Here is a 24,452-nt window from a genome sequence, read left to right as displayed (position 1 = left end):
AAAGTGAAAATAGTAAAGGTCCTCGTACTGAGCCCTGCGAGACACCATACAATATGTCACTTCTGTGTACAATGATGGAGTACTGTCAGCACATTTTTGTACATACTGGAATCGATTGGATAAATAAGAACTAAACCTGGCAGTGACATTGCCTGTAAGCCCAATGTCAGTTTCCAGTCTGTGTAATAAAATAAAATAGTCAATGGCATCAAATGCTGCACTTAAATCTAAAAGGATAATTACAGTGCAATTTCCTTAATCAGAGGATATCAGAATGTCATTTACATTACGTTAGTGCTGTTTCTGCACTAACATATTACAGTGCATAAGTCAGACTGGAATTCTCAAATAAATTGTGATATGTAAGGTGAGACTGGAGCTGAGTGACGACTTCTTTTTTCAGTCTGTAATTATTAAATATATGTGAGTCTAGGTCTGATTTTTTTTAAGTAATGGTTTGATAACTGACACGTTTAGTGCATCAAGTACTGCGTCATGCAATAGCAAGCTATGAGTAAATGCTCAGAATTAGTGATGGGCGGTATGACCAAAATTCTATATCACGGTATTTTTCAAAATTATACCGGTTTCACGGTATTGGACAGTATTTTTTTCTCCATGCATGAGTGGGTGTTAACCACATTTCCACTGCAATTACTGGCTAAGAATAACCTATTCCACTGTCATGAGAATTGTACATTGTATAAAAAAACATTTTAATGTGTACACAAGTATCAATATAGGTTTGCATGGCCCCATAAAGTGATACTTTTCAAGGGGGTGGCACTAATGAAGAGAAGGAAACACTTTGCATGACAGATGCAGTCAAAATATAGAGCCTTTTTATTGAACAATATTTGCAAACATCTTAAACTAAAATTTTGACAACATATTTTCAACCATCCAAAGAGGCATTTAGCCTTAGTAAAATATCCAGAGGTTCTTGTCAAAAGTTGTATTGCACTGAACATGTCTTAGAAAAGGAATAAAAAGTAAATATTTTTTGTAAACCAACTACACTTTGTTAATATTAACAAGCTCTGTCCACTGACATGTTAAAATGACTTTTTAAACAACTTTAGTATCATTAAACTGCATAATACTGTATTTAAACTAATAAATAATAATAAAATAAATAATAGTGCAACTTCCAGTAATAATACTATTACTTCCAAGACTTCAAGCCCAGGTGCATTACACAGTATTCACCAAATAAAAATAAAATAAAATAAAACAAGTGCAACTTGGTGATGACATCTTTACCAACTGAAACCATCATTAAGGCAAACTGCATTAATATGGACCTTGCTTCAAGCTAAACTATATACATAAATAATAAAACTGCAACTTGCATTTATAATGTTATTTGTTGTATAGCCCTACGGAATCATATTAGGGCCACGGTGAAGAAAAAAAAAATACGGACACAGTGAAATAAAAAAAAAAACTATATGTCGAGATTAAAGTCGACATTTCCACTTTATTCTCATAGCTTATTTTATCATTAAAGTAGAATGTTGTAAACTAAACTTCATCCTAAAATCAATGTTTAATTCACTAGATTTTCTCAAACCCTGTCATAAGGTATATAGCACATTAAATACTTTGTTAAGTGTTCCCCGACCCAGTTGTTAATCGCTATGCTCTTATTAAACTGACTTCCTCTTCCACTAAGAGGCAGCGATCGACACACAGAATACATTCACTTCATGATATTCCTGCTGTCTGAAAATGTAGAATGCTATGATCATTTTTCATGATGAAATGCATTAAAACAGGTATTAAACATGCACGGTAATGTGGCGGTAGTGCTGCTTCCTTGCAGTAAGAGGTCCCCAGGTGTACGTTCAGTGTAGAGAACTTTATGGCAGGTGTGACGAGGTTCCAAAAAACTGGATGTATAAATGGGTATCGCACAGGTTTAACTTAAATATTGTGTAAATGTTGGGTTCGTGATCTGGTGGTCGAAGACACGAACACAGAATTCAATGGATGTTCTTCTGAGCGGGCTTTCTTTATTGCATGTGTGCCATCTCTTTCTGACGTATTAAACCCCCAGTTCCTATCCTTACTTTCTCCACATAACCAATCGCCACACGATAACCGTCCTTGTAAAATTAAAACTAGTTTTAACCTTAGACCACAGAGTGTTCAGAACTTTAAAAAAAAATCTTTGTTATACATGTTTAATTATGCTGTCCATTCAGGGTTGCGCCCATCCCAGCAAGCATTGTGTGCAAGGCAGGATAAAGTGATTACATAATTTTCCCAACCAAGTCTAAATTAACTAAACATTTATGGCAGGTGAAGCTGTCTGTATTGTCAGCTAGGAAAAATGAACTGTAAATACTGCAGGGGACACAACCTATAAACACGTCCTTGATAGGCAGAGACCACGTACAACTTACATTCAGCACCAAGTTCATCTTTATCCCTTTATGTATTCAGCTGAATTTCTAGGAGACCGTTATCTTTAAGCTTTCACAACCCTCCGGGTGATCAACTTCACTCTGTTGATTACTTCTCCTCATTGGATGTCGCCTTTTACTCCATTTGAACTTTACTGATGGATTTAATTAGTTTTTCAGCTGTTCTTTTCTGGTGCTTATAAAACACTACATGCATATTTGAGACACCACTTTTATGCTCTTTGTGCTTCCACTTGCTGTTGCTTCCCATGCTTCTGCTCTATGCTGCTCCGGTCCAACCTACACATCAAACAAAAACTCCCAGCAAAGACAAGTGTCTTATTCCTGCTACAATTCATGTTGTATTGAACATAACCTACTGAGTAGATTCTGCCGACCAACACTTATATCTATGTGCATATCACTATTAACTTCTTAGTTAATTCAACAACCAGAGTTAACCACTTTTTTAAGTAACAAAAATACAGACTGAATTAAAATAAATATCCCAAATTAAGCTCTAGAGCTTAACCATGACAGAACAGAATAAACACAGATTTTTCATCTATAGCTCCATGGAGCTTCTGTTTTTTATAGTGTGCTATTAACAGACCAGCAGTAGGTAGATAGATAGATAGATAGATAGATAGATAGATAGATAGATAGATAGATAGATAGATAGATAGATAGATAGATAGATAGATAGATAGATAGATAGATAGATAGATAGATAGATAGATAGATAGATAGATAGATAGATAGATAGATACTTTATTAATCTCAAGGGGAAATTCACAAACTCCGGCAGCAGCATACTGATACCAAAAAAAAAAAAAATTAAATTAAAGAGTAATAAAAATGCAGGTAAAAATAGACAATAACTTTGAATAATGTTAACGTTTACCCACCCGGGTGGAATTGAAGAGTCGCATAGTTTGGGGGAGGAACGATCTCCTCAGTCTATCAGTGCAGCAGGACAGTGACAGCAGTCTGTCGCTGAAGCTGCTCCTCTGTCTGGAGATGACACTGTTTAGTAGATGCAGTGGATTCTCCATATTTGATAGGAGCCTGCTGAGCGCCAGTCGTTCCGCCACAGATGTCAAACTGTCCAGCTCCATGCCTACAATAGAGCCTGCTTTCCTCACCAGATTGTCCAAGCGTGAGGCGTCCTTCTTCTTAATGCTGCCTCCCCAGCACACCACCGTGTAGAAGAGGACGCCACAACTGTCTGATAGAACATCTGCAGCATCTTATTGCAGATGTTGAATGACGCCAGTCTTCTAAGGAAGTATAGCTGGCTCTGTCCTTTCTTGCACAGAGAATCAGTATTGGCAGTTCAGTCCAATTTATCATCCAGCTGCACTCCCAGGTATTTATAGGTCTGTACCCTCTGTACACAGTCACCTCTGATGATCACGGGGTCCAGGAGGGGCCTGGACCTCCTAAAATCCACCACCAGCTCCTTGGTTTTGCTGGTGTTCAGGTGTAGGTGGTTTGAGTCGCACCATTTAACAAAGTCCTTGATGGGGTTCCTATACTCCTCCTCCTGCCCACTCCTGATGCAGCCCACGATAGCAGTGTCGTCAGCGAACTTTTGCAAATGGCAGGACTCCGAGTTGTATTGGAAGTCCAATATATATAGGCTGAACAGGACCGGAGAAAGTACAGTCCCCTGCAGCACTCCTGTGTTGCTGACCACAATGTCAGACCTGCAGTTCCTGAGACGCATATACTGAGGTCTGTTTGTAAGATAGTCCACGATCCATGCCACTAGGTATGAATCTACTCCCATCTCTGTCAGCTTGTCCCTAAAGAGCAGAGGTTGGATGGTGTTGAAGGCGATAGATAAGTCTAGAAACATAATTCTTACAACACCACTGCCTCTGTCCAAGTGGGAGAGTGATCGGTGTAGCATATAGCATATCCTCCGTTCCCACCTTCTCCTGGTATGCGAACTGCAGAGGGTCGAGGGCGTGGCGTACCTGTGGCCTCAGGTGGTGAAGCAGCAGCCACTCCATGGTCTTCATCACATGTGACGTCAGAACGACAGGCCGGAAGTCGATCAGCTCACTAGGACATGATACCTTTGGGACTGGGGTGATACAAGATGTTTTCCAGAGCCTCGGGACTCTCCCCTGTTCCAGGTTCAGGTTGAAGATGCACTGTAGATACACAGACCTTCAGCAGTCGTGGCGATACTCCATCTGGACCCGCTGCTTTGCTGGCACGAAGTCTCCTCCATCCTAGTGGACATTTATTTAATCCCACTGTATGATGGTAGGCTGATTTTTTTTTTTACCAGTTTTGGGCTTTGAATGAATTCACTTTAAATCAACTTTATAACATTATACCAAATACTTTTACTGTTGATGTCCTGTAATCTGTGTGAATTCTGCAGCAGTCTCTTTCACACGATGCAATATGTCTGTCTGTTGCACCTCATATGAAAACTCATTAATTCAATTAATTCCACCTATTTTTTTTAATATTGCTTTATTCATAATCAACAGTAAATCACATATAGAAAAATCATATGGGCAGAATAATGCAAACTTGTTATCATAGTTGAATTGGTAAATCTTAATACAACAAAATAAATTTAAAAACTTTAACATAAAGGCTATGTCACATTACATGACTTTTCCAGATATTTTCAGTCATAGCCTTTGTTTACATAATCTTTGAGAGTCGGTGGCATGCTCTTGTAAATCCAGTTGCCTAATTTGACATATCCAACAACTTGATCCAATTAGTCTGCGACACGCTCTGATAAAATCAAACAGATGTGATTTTGTCTTTAGTTTAGGGTTGGGCTCTGTGTGGGTGAGGGCTAACAGATGAATTAATGCTAATCCAGAAGTCCAATGCATTTAATGTAGCAACTAACAAAAGGAATGCAGGTGTTGTTGTACTCACAAACATAACAGAAGCTCATCTGTCTGATGTCTCATGTTTTACATACCACAACAGCATGTATAAATAATGGAAAAGGGCAGACATGAAAATGGGAAGAGATTGCGGCTGAAATTGCCATACCTTTTAACCCTTCATACAATTCCAGCTCTGTCACACAGCATTGGGTATCAGATAAAAGTGCAAGCACAACTGTGCTGGAACGTTGGTAGTCGGTCAGCAAATGTAACATACACAGTGATTTCAGTTGTTTAAATTAACAATACTTCATCCATAAATTATATTTTTTTAATGTTACATATCTCATGTACTGCGGTGGGCTGGCACCCTGCCCGGGGTTTGTTTCCTGCCGTGTGCCCTGTGTTGACTGGGAATGGCTTCAGCAGACCCCGTGACCCTGTAGTTAGGATATAGCGGGTTGGATAATGGATGGATGGATATCTCATGTAGTTTGTTACTACATGGGGTAAGAAACATATTAAAAATATCATTTTTGGGTGGAGTATTCCTTTAAAGTTCTGTTTTCACAGTAGATTATTAATGTTTCATGTGCAAGCAGGGCGGCATGGTGGCGCAATGGATAGCGCTGCTGCCTCGTAGTTGGGAGACCTGGGGACCTGGGTTCACTTCCCAGGTCCTCCCTGCATGGAGTTTGCATGTTCTCCCCGTGTCTGCGTGGTTTCCACCGGGCTCTTTGGTTTCCTCCCAAAGTCCAAAGACATGCAGGTTAGGTGGATTGGCGATTCTAAATTGGCCGTAGTGTGTGCTTGGTGTTTGTGTGTGTCCTGCAGTGGGTTGGCACCCTGCCCAGGATTGTTTTGTGCCCTGTGTTGACTGGGATTGGCTCCTGCAGACCCCCGTGACCCTGTGTTTGGATTCAGCAGGTTGGAAAATGGATGGATGGATGTGCAAGTAAAAATTTTACTATCCCATGTCCCTTACTTACTGTTATAAGTCAACAGTTCTTACCGCTGCACCATCGAAGAAGACATATCAGCTTTCTCTTGATTGACATTTCAGCTTGGGTTTTTAACTGATTGATAGTAACATGTAAATTCAATGACTAACTCAAAGGCAGGACATTTTCTGTACATGTGGGTAGTTCATTGTCTCCTACTGCTTCGGTAACATGTGGGCTGCCTCAGGGGTCTGTTTTAGATGCAGTCCTCTTCTGTTTATATATGTTACCATTCTGCTCTATACTAAACAAGTACAACATCCTGTATCATAGATACCCAAATTTACTACACGTTGCAATCGGTGAAATTGGCTCTGTGACAAAGCTTTTTAACTGCTCAGATGATATAAAACACTGGATGGCACTTAACTTCCTGTAGTTAAATGAGTCAAAAACTGAAGTTATTCTGTTTGGTCAACCTACTGTTACACGAAACATTGTTAGCACATTGGGTCCACTTGTCCAGTACTTAAAGCCAAGTGCTAAAAATCTCGGTTTTAGCCTACCTTCAATAGCTCCCTGTTAGTTACAGGGTGAATTTTAAGATTTTAGTGTTTGTTTTTAAACTCCTACATGGGTCGGCTCTACCGTATTTAGCTGATCATATTGTTCCATATTTGTCAGCCAGGCAGCTGAGGTCTTCAGATCAGCTATTGTTTACTGTCCTACGCACACAGTTTAAGCTGAGGGGCGATTGTGCTGTTGTGGTGGCTGGTCCTAAATTGTGGAACAGTCTGCCCTTCATAATAAGATTGGCTCCCACACTTCATAGTTTTAAGTTTTTGTTAAAAGAGCACTTTTATTCACTTGCTTTTAACTTGTGAGTTTGAGTGGTTAAATCTTTCTATATATATATTTTATACTGTGTTCATCTTATGTATGTATTTTTATTTTGCATAATTTTATATGTTATTTGTGTTTGTGTGTTGATATATGTGTGTGTTCATGTATGTATAATGTTTCCTTTTTGGTTTTTTTTTTAATCATTCTTTATCTTACTTTTATTTCATACTGTTACCTTTTTCTATATAAAGTATGTTGGTCAACTTCTAGTTGTTTTAATGTGCTATATAAATAAATAAAAACTTAAACTAAACTAGAAGGTTGGCTGATGATGACATTTCTAAACCAATCCAATTCCTCATGAAGGCATGACTTAAAGTTAGGGCTACTTTCACTAGACAAAAGTGACCAAAGTGAACTATGAATTTCCAGCAGCTGTATGTGCTCTATGTTGCTCTCAGTTACGAACATACAATTGGAGTTAATGTGAGGTTGAATGAATTGGCAGCTATATTCATGAATGATGAACTATAAAATATGCAATTAAACTAAACGGTGTACTGTTACACCCATTGAAAATGATGTGAAAAGAACTGCAGAGTTGATAATGAAGATAAACAAGTGATGAAGATTTTGGGTATACAACATCCACATTCTGACTGCCCATCTAAATGCATAATTAAAGGAAGTTAACATTAATATATAATTATACTGTAAATGCCAAACATGCCATAACAGAATATAATCGGTATTTCAATACAGGGTGGTCCAGATCTAATTATGCAATTTACATTACGCTATAACTTATTAAGTTTATTCTAATAACAGAGAATTCACAAAAAATTATTTTTGTTTCCGATAGATGGCAGCACCTGCCCTGAATTTGTTTATTACAAGATTTCGAACAATTCTTTTGTCTTGGATTGTTTTCCTGCATTGCATTAAAAGTTGCATAATTAGATCTGGACCACCCTATACATATTATATGTACAAACTACAATGTTTCTTTAAGCACTGTTTTCTTTTGTTGTGTCGTATAATTGTACAATAGCCAGATTAGCATGAAGATATTGTAGCTGCTAGCAGACAAAAGCATTTCTCAAATGGACTACAAGCATCATGTCTGCTCCTATGCATTCCAGTAAGTACTTTCCAGGATCTTTACATTCAGTGGTATGAGCTATTTAACACTAGAATTACCAGAGCCTACAAAAAAAACTTGTAAAACCGGCCCACCTTAAATCCCTTTTCACCTTTCCGTCAGCCTCTTTTGTCTTCTAAATGTGTCGATAAGCCCAAGCAGCCTGCTATACCATCCCCCCCCCCAGTGTTCTCCCCAGAATTTTTTTCCAGCCAGGTGGCATGAAAAAGTAACTGGGTGTAGCGGGGCTGGGAAATTTGGTGGTGGAGAAATTTAAATGTGCACTATTTTCATTAGTTAATTATTAATTATTTTTAATGCTCAATATGACTTTCTTATTTAAGGTTTGACACTTGTGCCAGAATATTTTTTATTAAATTTAAGAAGTATCCAATTCAGGATCTTGCAAGAATAACAAAAATTTAAAATAACAATTGTTATTGCATAAACCAAGAGGCACAAGTATTGTCGCTGTCGGGAAGAAAAGTGAAAACAATGAAAAAAATTTAAAAATATTCTTCAAAGCCAACTTGCAGAAGGTGTATTCAGTTAAATATTTATTCTTCTTTTCTTCCTAGAAAAGGAACAACCCATTTCTTTACAGTGTTCCAACAGCTTTTCAAACAACGTTGTATGTGGCAACTCATTTTTTGCCAACCAATACATGGATCTTAAAGCTCCCACAAAGGCATGTCTCTGTAAGATATTTATCACAGATACAGATCTTTCAATTTGACCGGTTCCAGTTTGCTCAAGTACACACTTTCCTAAAATGTCAGCAGAAGACTCAATGTGCGTTTTACTTTTTTGGTCCAGCAAGCTTTCTTTTCGAATTCTTGTGCATGGCACATTTACCCAAGGTAACACCCTCCTTGGGGGGTGTTTGTTTGAATATTTCATGCAGAATGAGCACCACATACCATTTTCTTTAACCATTAGCCAATCAAAATCTTTAAACCATTGTTTGTTTATGCCGGATAAGCGGTGCTTAGATTTATCAATTGGCAGAGTGTGTGCTGAAGTGATTTCCCCTGATGGACCAGCTTCTGCAATGTCTTTGTCTGAAATTGCCACATGAGGAGATGACGCTGCACCTTCATTAGTTTGTGGCATCTCTTTTCTGAAATAACTGAGCAGTGTTGTTTTCTGAACACTTTTTTTGCTCATATTGATAAAATGTTTGGAAAAAATGAAAGAACCTATGAATAAGACTTTTGAGTGGGAAAGTGAGAGCCTGTTGGATATTCAATGCACACTTGCACTATGGCAGGGCAAGATATAAACAAAAAAGGAATGGCAAATGGGTCACTTTAACAAAACTACAGAAGCATATTAGGGGAAGCATATTAGGGCCGCGGTGAAGAAAAAAAAATATGGGCACATTGAAAAAAAAATATATGTCGAGAATAAAGTCAACATGTTGACTTTATTCTCGACATTTCCACTTTATTCTTGCCGTTTATGTTGAGATTAAAGTTGACATTTCCACTTTATTCTTATAGTTTATTTTGTCATTAGTTGAATGCCGTTAACTAAACTTCATCTTAAAATCAATGTTTAATTTACTAGATTTTCTTAAACCCCGTCATAAGGTAGTGTAATGCATTACACTAGAATTACCAGAGTCTACGATCCGGCCCACCGTAAAACCATTCGCACCTCTCCGCCAGCATCCTTTGTCCTCTAAATGTGCCGATAAAAACAAGCTGCAAGCAGCCGGTTATTCCATCCCTCCACCGACTTAGAACGTGCACGAGCATCTCCCAGCTCATGCCTTGATTGATTATCTGGGAGTGAAGTAGAGTTTTAGAGTGGAAATAATAGATCGTTATTTGGAACACACGCATTTCATGTGTGTTCCATTTCTACAGTAATCTGTGTAAACACATTGTTAAAACAGAAACTTTTTCATATTTTAGTAATAAATGTTACAAAATGTAGGCATAAACTATAGAATGTGTGAAGCAGCATGAAGTCCAAACATCAAATAAACACTTTCACAAAAGGTTCAAGAACACAACAGCTTTCATGGCGTAGCAGTAAGATTTGCTGTCTCAGAGCGCAGCAAGCTTACTGTCTATCAGAGACCTGAGTTCGATTACCCGTTGAGGAGAAAGTGTTCTTTTCTTTTTCTTTTTTTCTTTTTTTAACCTCAAATGACATAAAATTTATAAATTGGTATGTACTGTCAGTTAATGAGATTGTTATATTTTCATGTGGGATGCTCCTTTTAAAATATTTAACAATTGTGACTGCAATTAACATGAACAAGTGTCCTTATAACTGTTATTTTTAAGATCCATAACACACAGACAGACAGACCACTGCGTAATAGAGAGACAGACAGACAGAAAAGTCACTAGATATATAAATAAACAGGGAAGGCACATGTACTGAAAGCAAAAAAAAGATCAACATGTGCGTTGATCCTGCTGCACTGAATAAGCTAACACGCGTCTAACATTAAACCCCCAATCTGACTCTAAGTAACAGCGCAAGTACAGACTAAGGTTGGGCGGTATCCAAATTTTGATACCGTCAAACCTCCTCCCTATTTTACCTCGGTATACGGTATTAACGTGAATAATAAAAAAAATGTGACGTAAGGCTCAGACAGCGTCACCAAACTGTTGGTTTGTGCCTAAACCGTTCAGAAACTGAATATCAAGCACTAATACTGAAACAATAACAAAATAACATGCAGAACAATATTAACAACTTTTATTAGCAACAAATAGCAGTTTATAAAAAAGTGCAAATACAACAGTCAAACAGAATTAAATTAACATAAACATCCAGAACAGTTTTCGCGCGGAGACGCGCACACAAATCAATTAAATTAAATCACACCGCCTGAGCAACTTTTAATAACAAAGAAGAGCAGCTTATAAAAAAGTGCAAATAGACCCACAACAGTCAACCAGAGTTGAATTAACATAAACATCATCCATATTATAAAAAGTATTGCAAAGCAATAGTCCTAAACAAAAGCTTCTTTCCAGTCTTCTTTCCAGTATTGTTTTTAACGTAAACCAAATAAAAATACCTGAATCAATTAAATAAATAAAAATAAACACAGTGCGAATAGGAACGAATGGCAAGTGGCATCAATCTAGTCAAGATTTTTTGCTAGAAAAACCAGCATGTTTACTTTGTCCGGCTTTAACAGGGCACGTTGTGGACCGACAACTTTACCTGCGGTGCTGAAAACCCGCTCCGATGGTGTGCTTGTGGCACAGACGCACAGGTACTTTCGTGCCACTCGCGACATCTGGGGAAAACGCCCGGCAGCATTTTTCCACCAGAGAAGTGGGTCCTCGTCTCCTTGAGTAACTGGCTCCAAACAGTAGGCTGTTATTTCAGCTCCGACTCGGTCCTCTACGGTGCCGATGCCGACGGGACCTGCCATTGCATCAGATTTTTTTTGCAGCATACTTCCCAGAGTCATCTTTTTTCATGAGGGTGCAGGTTGTGCCTCTTCCTCTTCCACTCTGATGGCCACTGGACCTGCTGCCTCTAAGCTCACGATCTCGGCCTGTAATTCAGCCTTGGTCTCAGCCAATGCGTTGTCATCCGTCTCATATCCTCCATGGTAACGAGGGTCGAGGAAAGTGCATTTTCGCAATATTTTGCGCACTGAATTCGATTTATACTTGGCCTCCAGCTTTGTTAGAATTCCAGTTTTGATTGACTTTGTTAGCTGGAGGTCATTTTCTGACGCAGCCAACACATTGTCCCTGCAGAGCTGTAGTATGGGGAGGATACAGGAACTGGTCACATAATTTTCTCCTGACAAAATATCAGTGAAGTCACCGACTGGTTTCAGTGCTTCGTGAACAGCTTTCAAGACGTCCATGTCCTGCCAGGTCAGGGACAGGCTGCTCCTTCTGTCATCAGACAGGACATGTCTGATCGCTTGGGCCTGCTCGAGGATGCGCTCCACCATTGCCAGTTTGGAGCCCCAGCGAGTTGCGCAGTCCTGCCAACGGATGGATGGATGAATTAATTAATGAATGATGAATAAACGATTAAATTAATGAATAGGCCTAAATAAACAAATGAATGAATAAATAGGCCTAAATAAACGAATGAATGAATAAATAGGCCTAAATAAACGAATGAATGCATAAATAAATAAGTCCATTAATGTATATTATTCCATTTGGTCAAATTTGCATGCACATTTATTTTAGGCTAAATAAGTTCCTTATGCGCATCAAGCCTGCATTTATTTGATAAAAAATACAGGAAAAAAATTACAATTTAAAAAATGGTTTTCTATTTTTATATAGCCTACTTTTCAATATAATTTATTTATGTGATGCAAAGCATATATATATATACATATATATATATATATATATATATATATATATATATATACAGTGGTGTGAAAAACTATTTGCCCCCTTCCTGATTTCTTATTCTTTTGCATGTTTGTCACACAAAATGTTTCTGATCATCAAACACATTTAACCATTAGTCAAATATAACACAAGTAAACACAAAATGCAGTTTGTAAATGGTGGTTTTTATTATTTAGGGAGAAAAAAAAATCCAAACCTACATGGCCCTGTGTAAAAAAGTAATTTCCCCCTGAACCTAATAACTGGTTGGGCCACCCTTAGCAGCAATAACAGCAATCAAGCGTTTGCAACAACTTGCAATGAGTCTTTTACAGCGCTCTGGAGGAATTTTGGCCCACTCATCTTTGCAAAATTGTTGTAATTCAGCTTTATTTGAGGGTTTTCTAGCATGAACCGCCTTTTTAAGGTCATGCCATAGCATCTCAATTGGATTCAGGTCAGGACTTTGACTAGGCCACTCCAAAGTCTTCATTTTGTTTTTCTTCAGCCATTCAGAGGTGGATTTGCTGGTGTGTTTTGGGTCATTGTCCTGTTGCAGCACCCAAGATCGCTTCAGCTTGAGTTGACGAACAGATGGCCGGACATTCTCCTTCAGGATTTTTTGGTAGACAGTAGAATTCATGGTTCCATCTATCACAGCAAGCCTTCCAGGTCCTGAAGCAGCAAAACAACCCCAGACCATCACACTACCACCACCATATTTTACTGTTGGTATGATGTTCTTTTTCTGAAATGCTGTGTTCCTTTTATGCCAGATGTAACGGGACATTTGCCTTCCAAAAAGTTCAACTTTTGACTCATCAGTCCACAAGGTATTTTCCCAAAAGTCTTGGCAATCATTGAGATGTTTCTTAGCAAAATTGAGACGAGCCCTAATGTTCTTTTTGCTTAACAGTGGTTTGCGTCTTGGAAATCTGCCATGCAGGCCGTTTTTGCCCAGTCTCTTTCTTATGGTGGAGTCATGAACACTGACCTTAATTGAGGCAAGTGAGGCCTGCAGTTCTTTAGACGTTGTCCTGGGGTCTTTTGTGACCTCTCGGATGAGTCGTCTCTGCGCTCTTGGGGTAATTTTGTTCGGCCGGCCACTCCTGGGAAGGTTCACCACTGTTCCATGTTTTTGCCATTTGTGGATAATGGCTCTCACTGTGGTTCGCTGGAGTCCCAAAGCTTTAGAAATGGCTTTATAACCTTTACCAGACTGATAGATCTCAATTACTTCTGTTGTCATTTGTTCCTGAATTTCTTTGCATCTTGGCATGATGTCTAGCTTTTGAGGTGCTTTTGGTCTACTTCTCTGTGTCAGGCAGCTCCTATTTAAGTGATTTCTTGATTGAAACAGGTGTGGCAGTAATCAGGCCTGGGGGTGGCTACGGAAATTGAACTCAGGTGTGATACACCACAGTTAGGTTATTTTTTAACAAGGGGGCAATTACTTTTTCACACAGGGCCATGTAGGTTTGGATTTTTTTTCTCCCTAAATAATAAACACCATCATTTACAAACTGCATTTTGTGTTTACTTGTGTTATATTTGACTAATGGTTAAATGTGTTTGATGATCAGAAACATTTTGTGTGACAAACATGCAAAAGAATAAGAAATCAGGAAGGGGGCAAATAGTTTTTCACACCACTGTATATATATATATATATATATATATATATATATATATATATATATATGCCCCTTTTTTATATTTGAGCCCCTGCCCCTGAGGAACTCTCTGCACGTTTTATGCTTACCGTTATGAGACTATGTTTTGGGAGTCCCAAGTCCACTTGCTTCTTGTGGAGTTCATGCTTACGTTGCCAGCTGTGTGAAAAGGCCCTGACAATGTTACGGCATAGTCCGAGGGCACGCTCGGTTTTTTGCCAAATGCAATCCATTTGTGACAGCCAAGTTTAGATTGTGACCGAAGCAGTATAGCCACGGCCAATGCAGCGTTGTCAGTGGTTATGGCTGAAAGTTTTTTCTTGTCAAGTTGCCATTCCTGAAGTGCAGCTTTGAGCGCAGCAGTAAGATTGTCCGCTGTATGACTCTCAGGAATACGTAGTTTGGAGGCATTTGGATTCAAGTTTCCAGTCAGGTGTAATAGTATGGACAGTCAGAGACATATATGGTGTCATGTTAACTGACGACCACATGTCAGTTGTTAAGGAATAACTGTCTGCCGCTGACAGCAGAACTTGAACATTGTCTCTAACTTTACTATATAAATGTGGGACGGCTGTTTGTGAGAAATATTTCCGTCCAGGCAGCTCGTACTGGGCATCTAGGACCTTTACCATGTCCGTTAAGGACTTTTTTTCCACTGTGTGGAAAGAGACCATTTCCTTCGCCAAGTATTTTGGCACTGCATCAGTACAGGTTTTCCAACGGACACTTTGTACTTTGTTGCTTTCCCGAAGGCCCCCATTATCGTCGGCTGCGTACTGGCGGTGGACCTACATGTTGTTGGTCCTGCATCGGGAGGCATTGAAACTGTTGCACTGAGTGAACTCGGGTCCATCCTCGCAGCAGTGAGTGGATGGTGGTTTTGTATATGCGACCTTAGGTTTGAGGTATTTCCATCTCTCGCGGTCACCTTTTTGTTGCACAATTTACAAATTGCCTCGTCCGTATTTACTGCCTCTCCCTTCTCGTTCTGTCGAAACCCGAAATACTGCCAAACTGCAGAAGTTGTGTTCTTTTTCGAGACTAGGTCACTTGGTGCGCGACTCGCCATCTTTCCCCACCTCTCTCTTTCTCCTCCACGCTGTCACATGATGACAACCACGCATACGCATTTTTAGGCATTAAATAAATTATATTTAATATTTATTCCTTGTCTCCTATATAAGTGCATTGTTTTTATGATGGTATAACAGTATTGAAACTGATACCGTTGCTATTTTTAGATCCCGCGGGATACCATATTACTGCCCAAGCCTAGTACAGACGCAAACCAAGTGTACTGTATGTGTGTACTGTGTAGTATTAACAAAAGGAGCAGCTTATTACTGAAAACAGCAAATATAGGAATGAGTGGGGATCGAACCGGGAACTCTTGATCACACTTGGTTTGTGTCTGTATTTGTGCTGTTTCTTAGAGTCAGATCAGGGGTGGGGGAGAAGAGGGAGGGATGTTAAAGCGCGTGAGCTTATTCAGTGCTGCAGGATCAACGCACATGTTGATCTTTTTTTTTCTTTCAGTGATAGCGCCAACATAAATCCACACCTGACCTGACGCTGTTCGTTTTCAAATAATATTGCATTAGTGCGATGATGTTTTCACATATATTGTCTCTTTCTTTCAGGTGTGTAATAGGAACCACAGAATAGAGAGAAGCGTGTACATTGTAACAGGTACACACATTGTAGATGTTGGAAAGACGATCCTTGCGTGTGTGTGAACAGTTAACATTTGAATCTGATGATTGCATATAGCGCTGAACTTACTGCTCTGTAGTATTCTATCCTCTGCATATCCTGGAGTACAAAAGAAACAGCATACAGCAACATGTGGGGACTGGCAAGATCGGGTAAAAAAAACACGCAGTCACTGATTACGAACCGCAAGATGTTATGCGAATGAATATGAATAATATAAATAATGTTGCATCCGTGCCACAAAGTTTTCCGAAATGTACTATACAGGTCATAAAACGAATAATTCCAAATATCATATATACCTACGTCTGTGTTTTTTTGACATCATACACCATAAGGTGCACACTAATTCAGTATGAGCAGGAACACTCAATAAAACTGAATAAAAAAAAATCAAGTGACGGTGAGATACGGAGAAGGAAAAAATCGCCAGCGTTTGTGTGTCAGCTTTTATCCCTCCAGATCAGAGAATTTCCAGTTTCAGTGTCTCAAAACACCACTCACATCTGTAGTTATTCTCAGTTTCAAATAAAAACTAACAGCGTCAGATCTGGGGTGCTGGTGGGGGGTTAGGGGGTATAGAGCAGTTGTATCGCGATCATGACTGAGAAAATAAAAGTGGAAAAAAAAACTTTTACAAGTACTATAAATTTACATCGGCTTTTACAGACACAAATCAAATGTATGTTTTTATTGTATTATATTAACAATAAGAACAGCGCACTACGCTAAACTTGCCGGGGAGACGGTTTTGAACTCCGGATTATAAGTCAGCAGATCTTACCGCTACACCACAGAAGCTGTTGTATTATACTTGTACCTTTTATAAAAGTGTTTATTTGATATTTGGCCATCAGCCTTCAAACATTATACAGTTCATGTCTACATTTTGTTATTTATTACTAAAACATGAAAAACGTTTCTGTTTTAACGACACATTTAGAACACAAAAGAGGCTGACGGAGAGGTGTGAAGGGATTTAAGGTGGGCCGGATTTACAAGTTTTTTCGTTGGCTCTGGTAATTCTAGTGTTAAACAAGTGTGTCACAAGGTCATGAGGTCCAAGGGTTCCAGTGGTAGAATGTGACAGCTAAGCATAGCCTGAGTAAGGAGCTGGATAGAGTAGCCGAAGTACTGTGTATAGTGGAGGAGGAAGCAGAAGTTAGGAACGTTGATGATTTACATGAAGGACAGCACATTGCAATTACCTTTTGTGGCTACTCTAGCAGTAAAGTTTCTGTCATTACTGTGTACTGGTGTAGTCTTTTATATAAGAAAACAGGACTGATCCATATAATCTATGTAAAAATGATTATCTCTGATTAAACTCATGTTAACCTCTTTGGTTTGGGTGAAAAGTGTTAAGCTCAAATAATGCTTGGGAAAGTGTATATGTTGATGTTTTGGTACTGCATTTACATGTTTCTATTAAATATAACATTTTTCTTCTATTAAATATAACATTTTTCTTGTACAAAAAATTCCACCTTTTTGGCTTATTTTTCCTGGGGGTACACATAATGCTAAGGACATTAAAATAAACCTGACCATAATATTTGAAATCTTACTTAAGCTACAAATTTATTTCATTTGCCAAGATTTATAATAATGCTGAATCTTTATATTTTTTTTAGATTTTATTGATTTTATTAAAATCAAATAACATTCCATACAAATAACTCAAGTTTTACAAAACTAGGTTTGGAACAAATCAACCCCCACCCATGAAGAGAGCTAGGCCAGCAGAGTAAAACTTTAAACTAGTAAAAATAAATAATTGATAAATTAATAAATGAATAAAAATAGAGTAAAAAAAGAGAGGAGAGAATCTGCTTCCTCAATTAAAATGCTTATTCTAAAATGTTATTGATTAGATCCTGCCAGGTTCTGTTTTGTACAGATCCTCTCAGTGAGAATTTGATTTTTTCCAATTTCAGATAATATATAACATCAGTTACATACTGACTTAAAATAGGAGAGTTAGGATTCTTCCAGTTGAGCTAGATGAGTCTATTTGCTAATAGTGTAGTAAATGCAATTATAGTTTGTCCTTCTCCACTTTAAGACCATCTGGAAGTGCACCAAACACAGCTGTTAATAGATTAGGAGGTATTGTGACACCAAGGCTGTCTGAAAGGCATTTAAAGATATTGGTCCAAAATGATGTTAATTTGGTGCACGCCCAAAACATGTGGCCCAGTGAGGCTGGAACTTTATAGCAACGTTTGCAGGTTGGATCTTGCCCTGGAAACATTTTGGACAATTTTAAATGAGACAGATGTGCTTGATATATAATTTTAAGTTGTATAAGTGTATGCTTTGCGCATATGGAGCTCGAGTGAATTCTGTGCATTGCTACATTCCACTCCTTTTCTGAGATGTTGAGTGAGAGATCCTTTTCCCACTGTACTCTTGGATCTTTGAAAGGGAGGAACTGTAAAATGGTTTTATATATTAATGAGATGCTGAGTCCTCAAGACTGATCAGTATTTTTTCTGGCATAGAGGTAGGCGGGACATGAGGAAAATATGGCAGTTTTTCTTCAACAAAATTTCTAATTTGAAGGTCGTGAAAGAAATGTGCTGCTGGAATGTTAAAATTGGAGTGTAATTGTTCATAGGATGCAAAGACGTTGTCTATGTACAGATCTCTAAGTGATTTAATTCAGAATGTTTTCCAGACATTCAAAACTGTGAACGTTTGAGAGGGTGGAAAAAGGTGGTTCTTGTGCAGAGGTGCCACAGATAAAAGCTTATCTATCTTAAAATACTTCCTACATTGGTTCCATATTCTGAGTGAGTGAAGCACAATTGGGTTGTTAGTATTTGTGATAACTTGCATTTATTGGGGTACAAAGCAAGGAATATAAAGAAGTACTGCAGGATTTTATTTCTATTGCAGACCAAGCCTGTGTATGTTCATCTATTTGTGTCAATGTCCAGGTTTTTATAGCTTTTATATTTGCTGCCCAGTAATAAAATTGAAAGTTAGGTAGAGCCATGCCACCTTCCACAGTAGGTCTTTGTAGGGTCGCCCTTTGGATACGTGAATGTTTTGAATTCCAAATAAATGAGGTTATGGTTGAATCTTATTTCTTAAAAAAATGATTTATCGATTTATATTGGAATGTGTTGAAGTAAAAAAGAAGCTTAGGAAGGATATTCATCTTAACAATGTTAATTCTTCCAGCTAAAGTGAGATGAAGGGTAGACCATCTATGCAAGTCTTACTTAATTCTTTCCATACAGATGGAAAAATTTTGTTGATAAAGAGCTTTATGTTTACTTGTGATTTTTACCACTTTTATTTAAAGTGATCTGCGATGATAAAAGGGAAGGTGTCTAATCTAATATTGTGTGCTTGAGAATTCACTAGAAAGAGCACACTTTTATTCAAATTACTTTTGAGACCAGAAATCTTTTAAAATTCTGTTAGTGCTGTTACGACTGCAGGCACAGTATTTTGTGGATCTGATATATACAGTACCATATCATCTGCATATAGGGAAATTGTCTGTTGAAGTCCTCGCTCTCTTTCTGATCCCCCCTAGTCCCCCTGCCCCACATTTTGCCTCCCCACGTGAGGCTGGACCACACTTCACAAAGTCCCAGTCCTCTGACATACCTAGAGACAGAGCACGTCCAAAACGAAAAAGCCCCCAGCAGCAGCAAATGAGGATTAAAATTGAGATATCTATTGACAATAGAGTCCAAATACTGTAAGCATAAAATATAATCTTAAACAATCTTGAGATAGTAAACCCAGGGAATAATGTTAAAAAGTAGCACTGGATAAGCATAGTGAGCCCTAATACAATAAACCAAGGGTATGATGTTAAACAGTCTCCTTTAAAAAAAATTAATTTCTTTTTTTTTAAATTTACACATGCATACATACATACATAAACACATATAATTGTAATTAAAGCATAAACAAAAAGTGACCGAGAAGGGAAAAGAATGTATAATTACTAGAGCTGGGCAAGTTAACTCGTTATTATCACGTTAGCGCATTAATTAATTAACGCCGACAATTATTTTATTGTGCGTTAATGCAATTTTTGTTATTGTTATTATTATTTTGAAAGCCTCAGTCTCGCTAGCGATCGATAAAGATAAGTGATCTACTTGCTGCAGCGCTTTTCGATACACTTTTGCTAGAAGGAAAGTTAGTTTTGTTGATTTGACCTCGATTCCTTGCGCGTGCATGAGTAGTGAAAAGCAAACAGTTTCTAAAATGGCATGTGGAGAGATACCAAAGTGAATGCTCAAAGCAAAATAATCCATGGATGACTTTTTTCATATTATCTCTGAATCGGACACTGATTTGTTTATCTCTGATTTTGAAGCAAGTGATCTGGAGATGTAGATCGAAAACGAAAGTGAGGTACCGGAATCAGCTGACCAGTCCCCAGCTGATCGTGGTGCTGATGCACCTATGGCAACGTTTGCCTGGGAGGACAGACACTTATGATGACAGGAGGTACAAGTCATATTGAGTCTCACTGCAACTGCTACCCCTGCGCACCTGTCTCACAAAGCCAGCCAGGCAGCCAGCCCACCATGCATTCCTGCTGGCCATCAAGCCGTCCCCCACACAGCCGCTTCTGCCGTAAACAGGAGCCAACATCAGGCACAACAGGCAGCAACAGGCATTTTATGTTGATTTATGTGTGAAACCATTGCTTGGTGCTCTTTTCAGAAAACTGAATTTTTTGGAAAAAATATTAGACCTCAAAGAGCTACTGAACATAGACTATTTATGCTGCTCCCTGATAAAAGCAAATGTTTCTGCTGGTATCTGTTCAGATAAAAAAGAAAACAGGTTTAAAAATGTTAACTTGCTGTTGCTCGGAAGGTGCCTGTTATAATGTAGTGATTGTGACTCTGGTCTCTGAGGGTAACTTGTTTTTCTATAACAAACTAGATAAAACATTAATGCCCAGGCAAAAGGAAATACTACTGTTTAAAAGCACCTTATTTGTTTAAAGCGTTTGCAAACCAAATATGCGCAATGCACAACTTTTGAGTTCATTATTGAATTTTGCACATAACAATGTGATTGTTGTGATTGTCTGTGATTAATCACTATCAGTTGCTGACAATCATGCGATTAATCACGATTAACACTTTTAATCACTGCCCCAACACTAATAATTACGGTACCAGTATCATTACAAGTGTTTTAAACAGCCGGTAAGATCTTCTTTGCCGTGCCTTGATAGAATGCGACTGAGGATCATATTTCAAAAAAGTGTTGGGATCAGTTTTCTTAGCTTTTTTTCTGCTTCCTCTGTAGAGGTAAAAATGTAGAGCTTGCCTTGAATGTCCACTTTCAGTTTGGCAGGATACAAGAGGCTGTATCTAATCTCGGCTTTCCATATGCGCTGTTTAATGTTGTAAAAAGCAGCACGTTTAGCAGCTGTTGAGGGTGAGAAATCAGGGAAAATGCGAATATGGTTATTTTCAAATATAATCTGTTGTTTCTGTCTGATAAATAGCATTATTTGTAATTTAGATTGCAATTTTTCAAAATGCAGAATAAAAGTCTTAGGTTTAGACATATTTGATTTATAAGACTTACCCAATTTAATAAATATTAAAATAATGTGTGTTTATTGTTTCTTAAACACATAAAATTAGTTCATTATGGCTTATTAAATATTTTTGTTCTCATCTGTTTGTTCCTAAGAAATAGAATCATTTGTTTCTTTCTAATAAAAATACTTCTGTCTAGGTACAGTTTTTATTAACTTATCAGCATTGTTATAGGTGTCAAGAAATGATATTGCATCATTAAAAGAAACTGCAGAACTTTGCAAACACTAGCTAAATGTGATTTCAGCAAAGGTTCCTCTACTTTCTATTTGATTACCTCAGTCTGAGCATATAATGATTTGCAAAATCAGTATATGTCAACCTTAAAGTGCTGTTTTCATCTAGTGCTGGAGAGTGCCCTGGTTTGAAGTGTGCCAAAGTACTTGATTTGTCAGTTCAGTGTTTACAAATTCCATGTTTAATATTAACCTCTTTCTCTGTTGTAACTTTATGAAGACCAAAAGGATGTCATTGTTAATGTTTGAATGTAGGTACAGTGCATGTTATGTTTCTAAATTCCAACAGACACATTATTTATTAATACTTTGCTTAAATGTAAAGCTTCTTGGTAAAGTGTGTCATGTTTCATTCAAACAGGCCATTGAGAGTCATTTAGAAAAGCAAATTTAGTTTCTTACTGAAATGTTTTTATTGTTTTCCAATATATTTTTATATTGTTAAAAAAATTAAATTAAAAAATGGTGTTTTAAATATCCTACATCAATCATAATCCTGTCCATTCCATTTACAGTATGAAGTCTGTGGAATTTTGGTTCAACCACTTGTACAACTGTGAAGGTAAAACTGGTTAGGTTTTAATTTACATTTATTCCTCAATACAGATATTATTTAAAGGAATTTTATAAAGTCCTATAAATTTGAACAGCTAATCACTGTTTTGAAGATGAGGTTTGCCTGTTTGTTAATTTTTCACAATAATTATTTACAGTAACTAAGGATGCACTCTATTGCTATGGGGAGGTCAAAATGTCTATTTTTGCTGTTTGTAAAATGAATATAAAGTAAAATTACAGAATTACAAGGAGTGCTGTATGCAATATGCTGTATGACATAACATGCTGTAATTGTTTAGGAAATATATTTTGTGTGTAATCACAAATTTCAGGTGAGTGTAAGAAGGCCTCTGGCAGGAGATGTTAAACTACCTCACTACAGTGATATCTGAATCAGAATATACTTCTAAGCATCACTTACAGCCCTGACAATCATGATACTAACTATATGAACTGATCAAGACAAACAAAGTTACGCAGAAATACTGCAATCTTTCCAGTGCTCAGATAATTGATATCATTGGATAGTGTTTTTTGAGCAATGGTTAGGCAGTTTCTGCCCATACTTAGTGTTTTGGCACAACCGTCTTGATAAAAAAATGTTCCTTCATTGGTGGCATGAGTTAAAAATAATAAAAAGGAGCAACACTGAAGATGGATATCATTTCATACTACATGAAGATGATGCAGGCACAACAGCAATATCCTCTAAGACTAGAGTTTCTTAAACGAAGAGTACCATAGAGTTCATCTGTACTGCTATTATAAGAATGTATAAACAACAAACGTGTGAAATACTGTATTTACAGAATCAAAATAGACTTCTTAAGTATCAAAAATAGTAAAATGTAATGTACATGAGCATTTGAGCCACCAGCTATCTCTACGAACACAAGTTAAGCATGGCTAGGATCATTGCCATTCTAGAAAGATTCATTAAAATCAGACAAAGTAAATATGCAGGTCTTCCTGCCATGGAGCACCAATCTACTGCTTAGGTTATTTAAATTGTCTGACTGCAGTTTGTGTTGTGATTGATTTTTTAAGCACCATTTGTTTAAACTGAAAGTAGCTGGTAATTCTGCATATTCTGTACGCTATTGGTGGTAATGATGTATTTTGCACTGTTCAAATTAAAATGTGCACTGTTTGTTAAAAATGTTTCTTTTGATGAAAAAAAAAATCGACCACAACTGCTCCTTATACCATGCCACAAATCCACTCAGAAAATGTCAGCATTACCATCTAACTTCAATATTTTTATTTTGTTTGTTATTTGAACAAAATAAATGCCCTGCTGCAAAGCCCTACCTTAACCTGGGGTAAATTGAGTGTTACGCAAAACTTGATATATGGTTGCATACCCTTTGAACACCATAAATACTTAATATCTGCAACCAATTGCCAGTGCTGGTACTGCTGCTATACTGTTAGGTCCTCTATCAATACAGATGAATTAAACAGTTTCAAACTTCCAGTTATTTTGTAACTCACTGAACCAGTTTAACATTGCCATCAACTGGCTCCTTGTCCTGTCTAGGAATGTCACAAAACCGATACTTCATTACCAAGTCTATACAATGTTCTGAAAACGTTTACAGTATTTGCTTGTGTACAATTGTGATTATACTGAGTGAAAGTCAGTACTGCATTCATGTGTGACAGCAAGTAGAGGAATTATTCCGAATGGCATAACAATACATATTATGCATATATAATACTAGGGGTGGGCGGTTTGACCAAAATTCTATATCACGGTATTTTTCTAAATTATCCTGGTTTCATGGTATTCAACGGTATTTTTTTCCCCATGCATGAGTGGATGTTAACCACATTTTCCACTGCAATTACTGGCTAAGAATTACCTATTCCACTGTCAAGAGCATTGTGCATTGTACAAAAAAAATTTTTAATGTGCACACAAGTATTAATACAGGTTTGCATGGCCCCATAAAGTGATAGTTTTCAAGGGGGTGGCACTAATGAAGAGAAGGAATCACATTGCATGACAGATGTTGTCAAAATATAGAACCTTTTTATTGAACAAATTTTGCAAAAACTTAAACTATAATTTTGACAACATATTTTCAACCATCCAAAGAGGCATTTAGACTTAGTAAAAT

The 24,452-nt window shown here is 37.6% G+C and overlaps 1 protein-coding gene across 1 annotated transcript in view; it reads left to right on the top strand.

Moving 5' to 3' along the window:
• Positions 1–24,452, top strand: part of rusc2 (RUN and SH3 domain containing 2) — a 329,699-nt gene that overhangs the window by 255,632 nt on the left and 49,615 nt on the right. Inside the window, exon 10 of the mRNA XM_051929450.1 lies at positions 22,287–22,333. Within this exon, the coding sequence (XP_051785410.1) occupies positions 22,287–22,333 (47 nt within the window). The remainder of the gene's footprint in view (positions 1–22,286; positions 22,334–24,452) is intronic.

Source organism: Erpetoichthys calabaricus, chromosome 7, assembly GCF_900747795.2.
Source record: "Erpetoichthys calabaricus chromosome 7, fErpCal1.3, whole genome shotgun sequence".
Lineage (NCBI taxonomy): Eukaryota > Metazoa > Chordata > Cladistia > Polypteriformes > Polypteridae > Erpetoichthys > Erpetoichthys calabaricus.
This window is presented reverse-complemented; position numbering and strand designations above follow the sequence as displayed.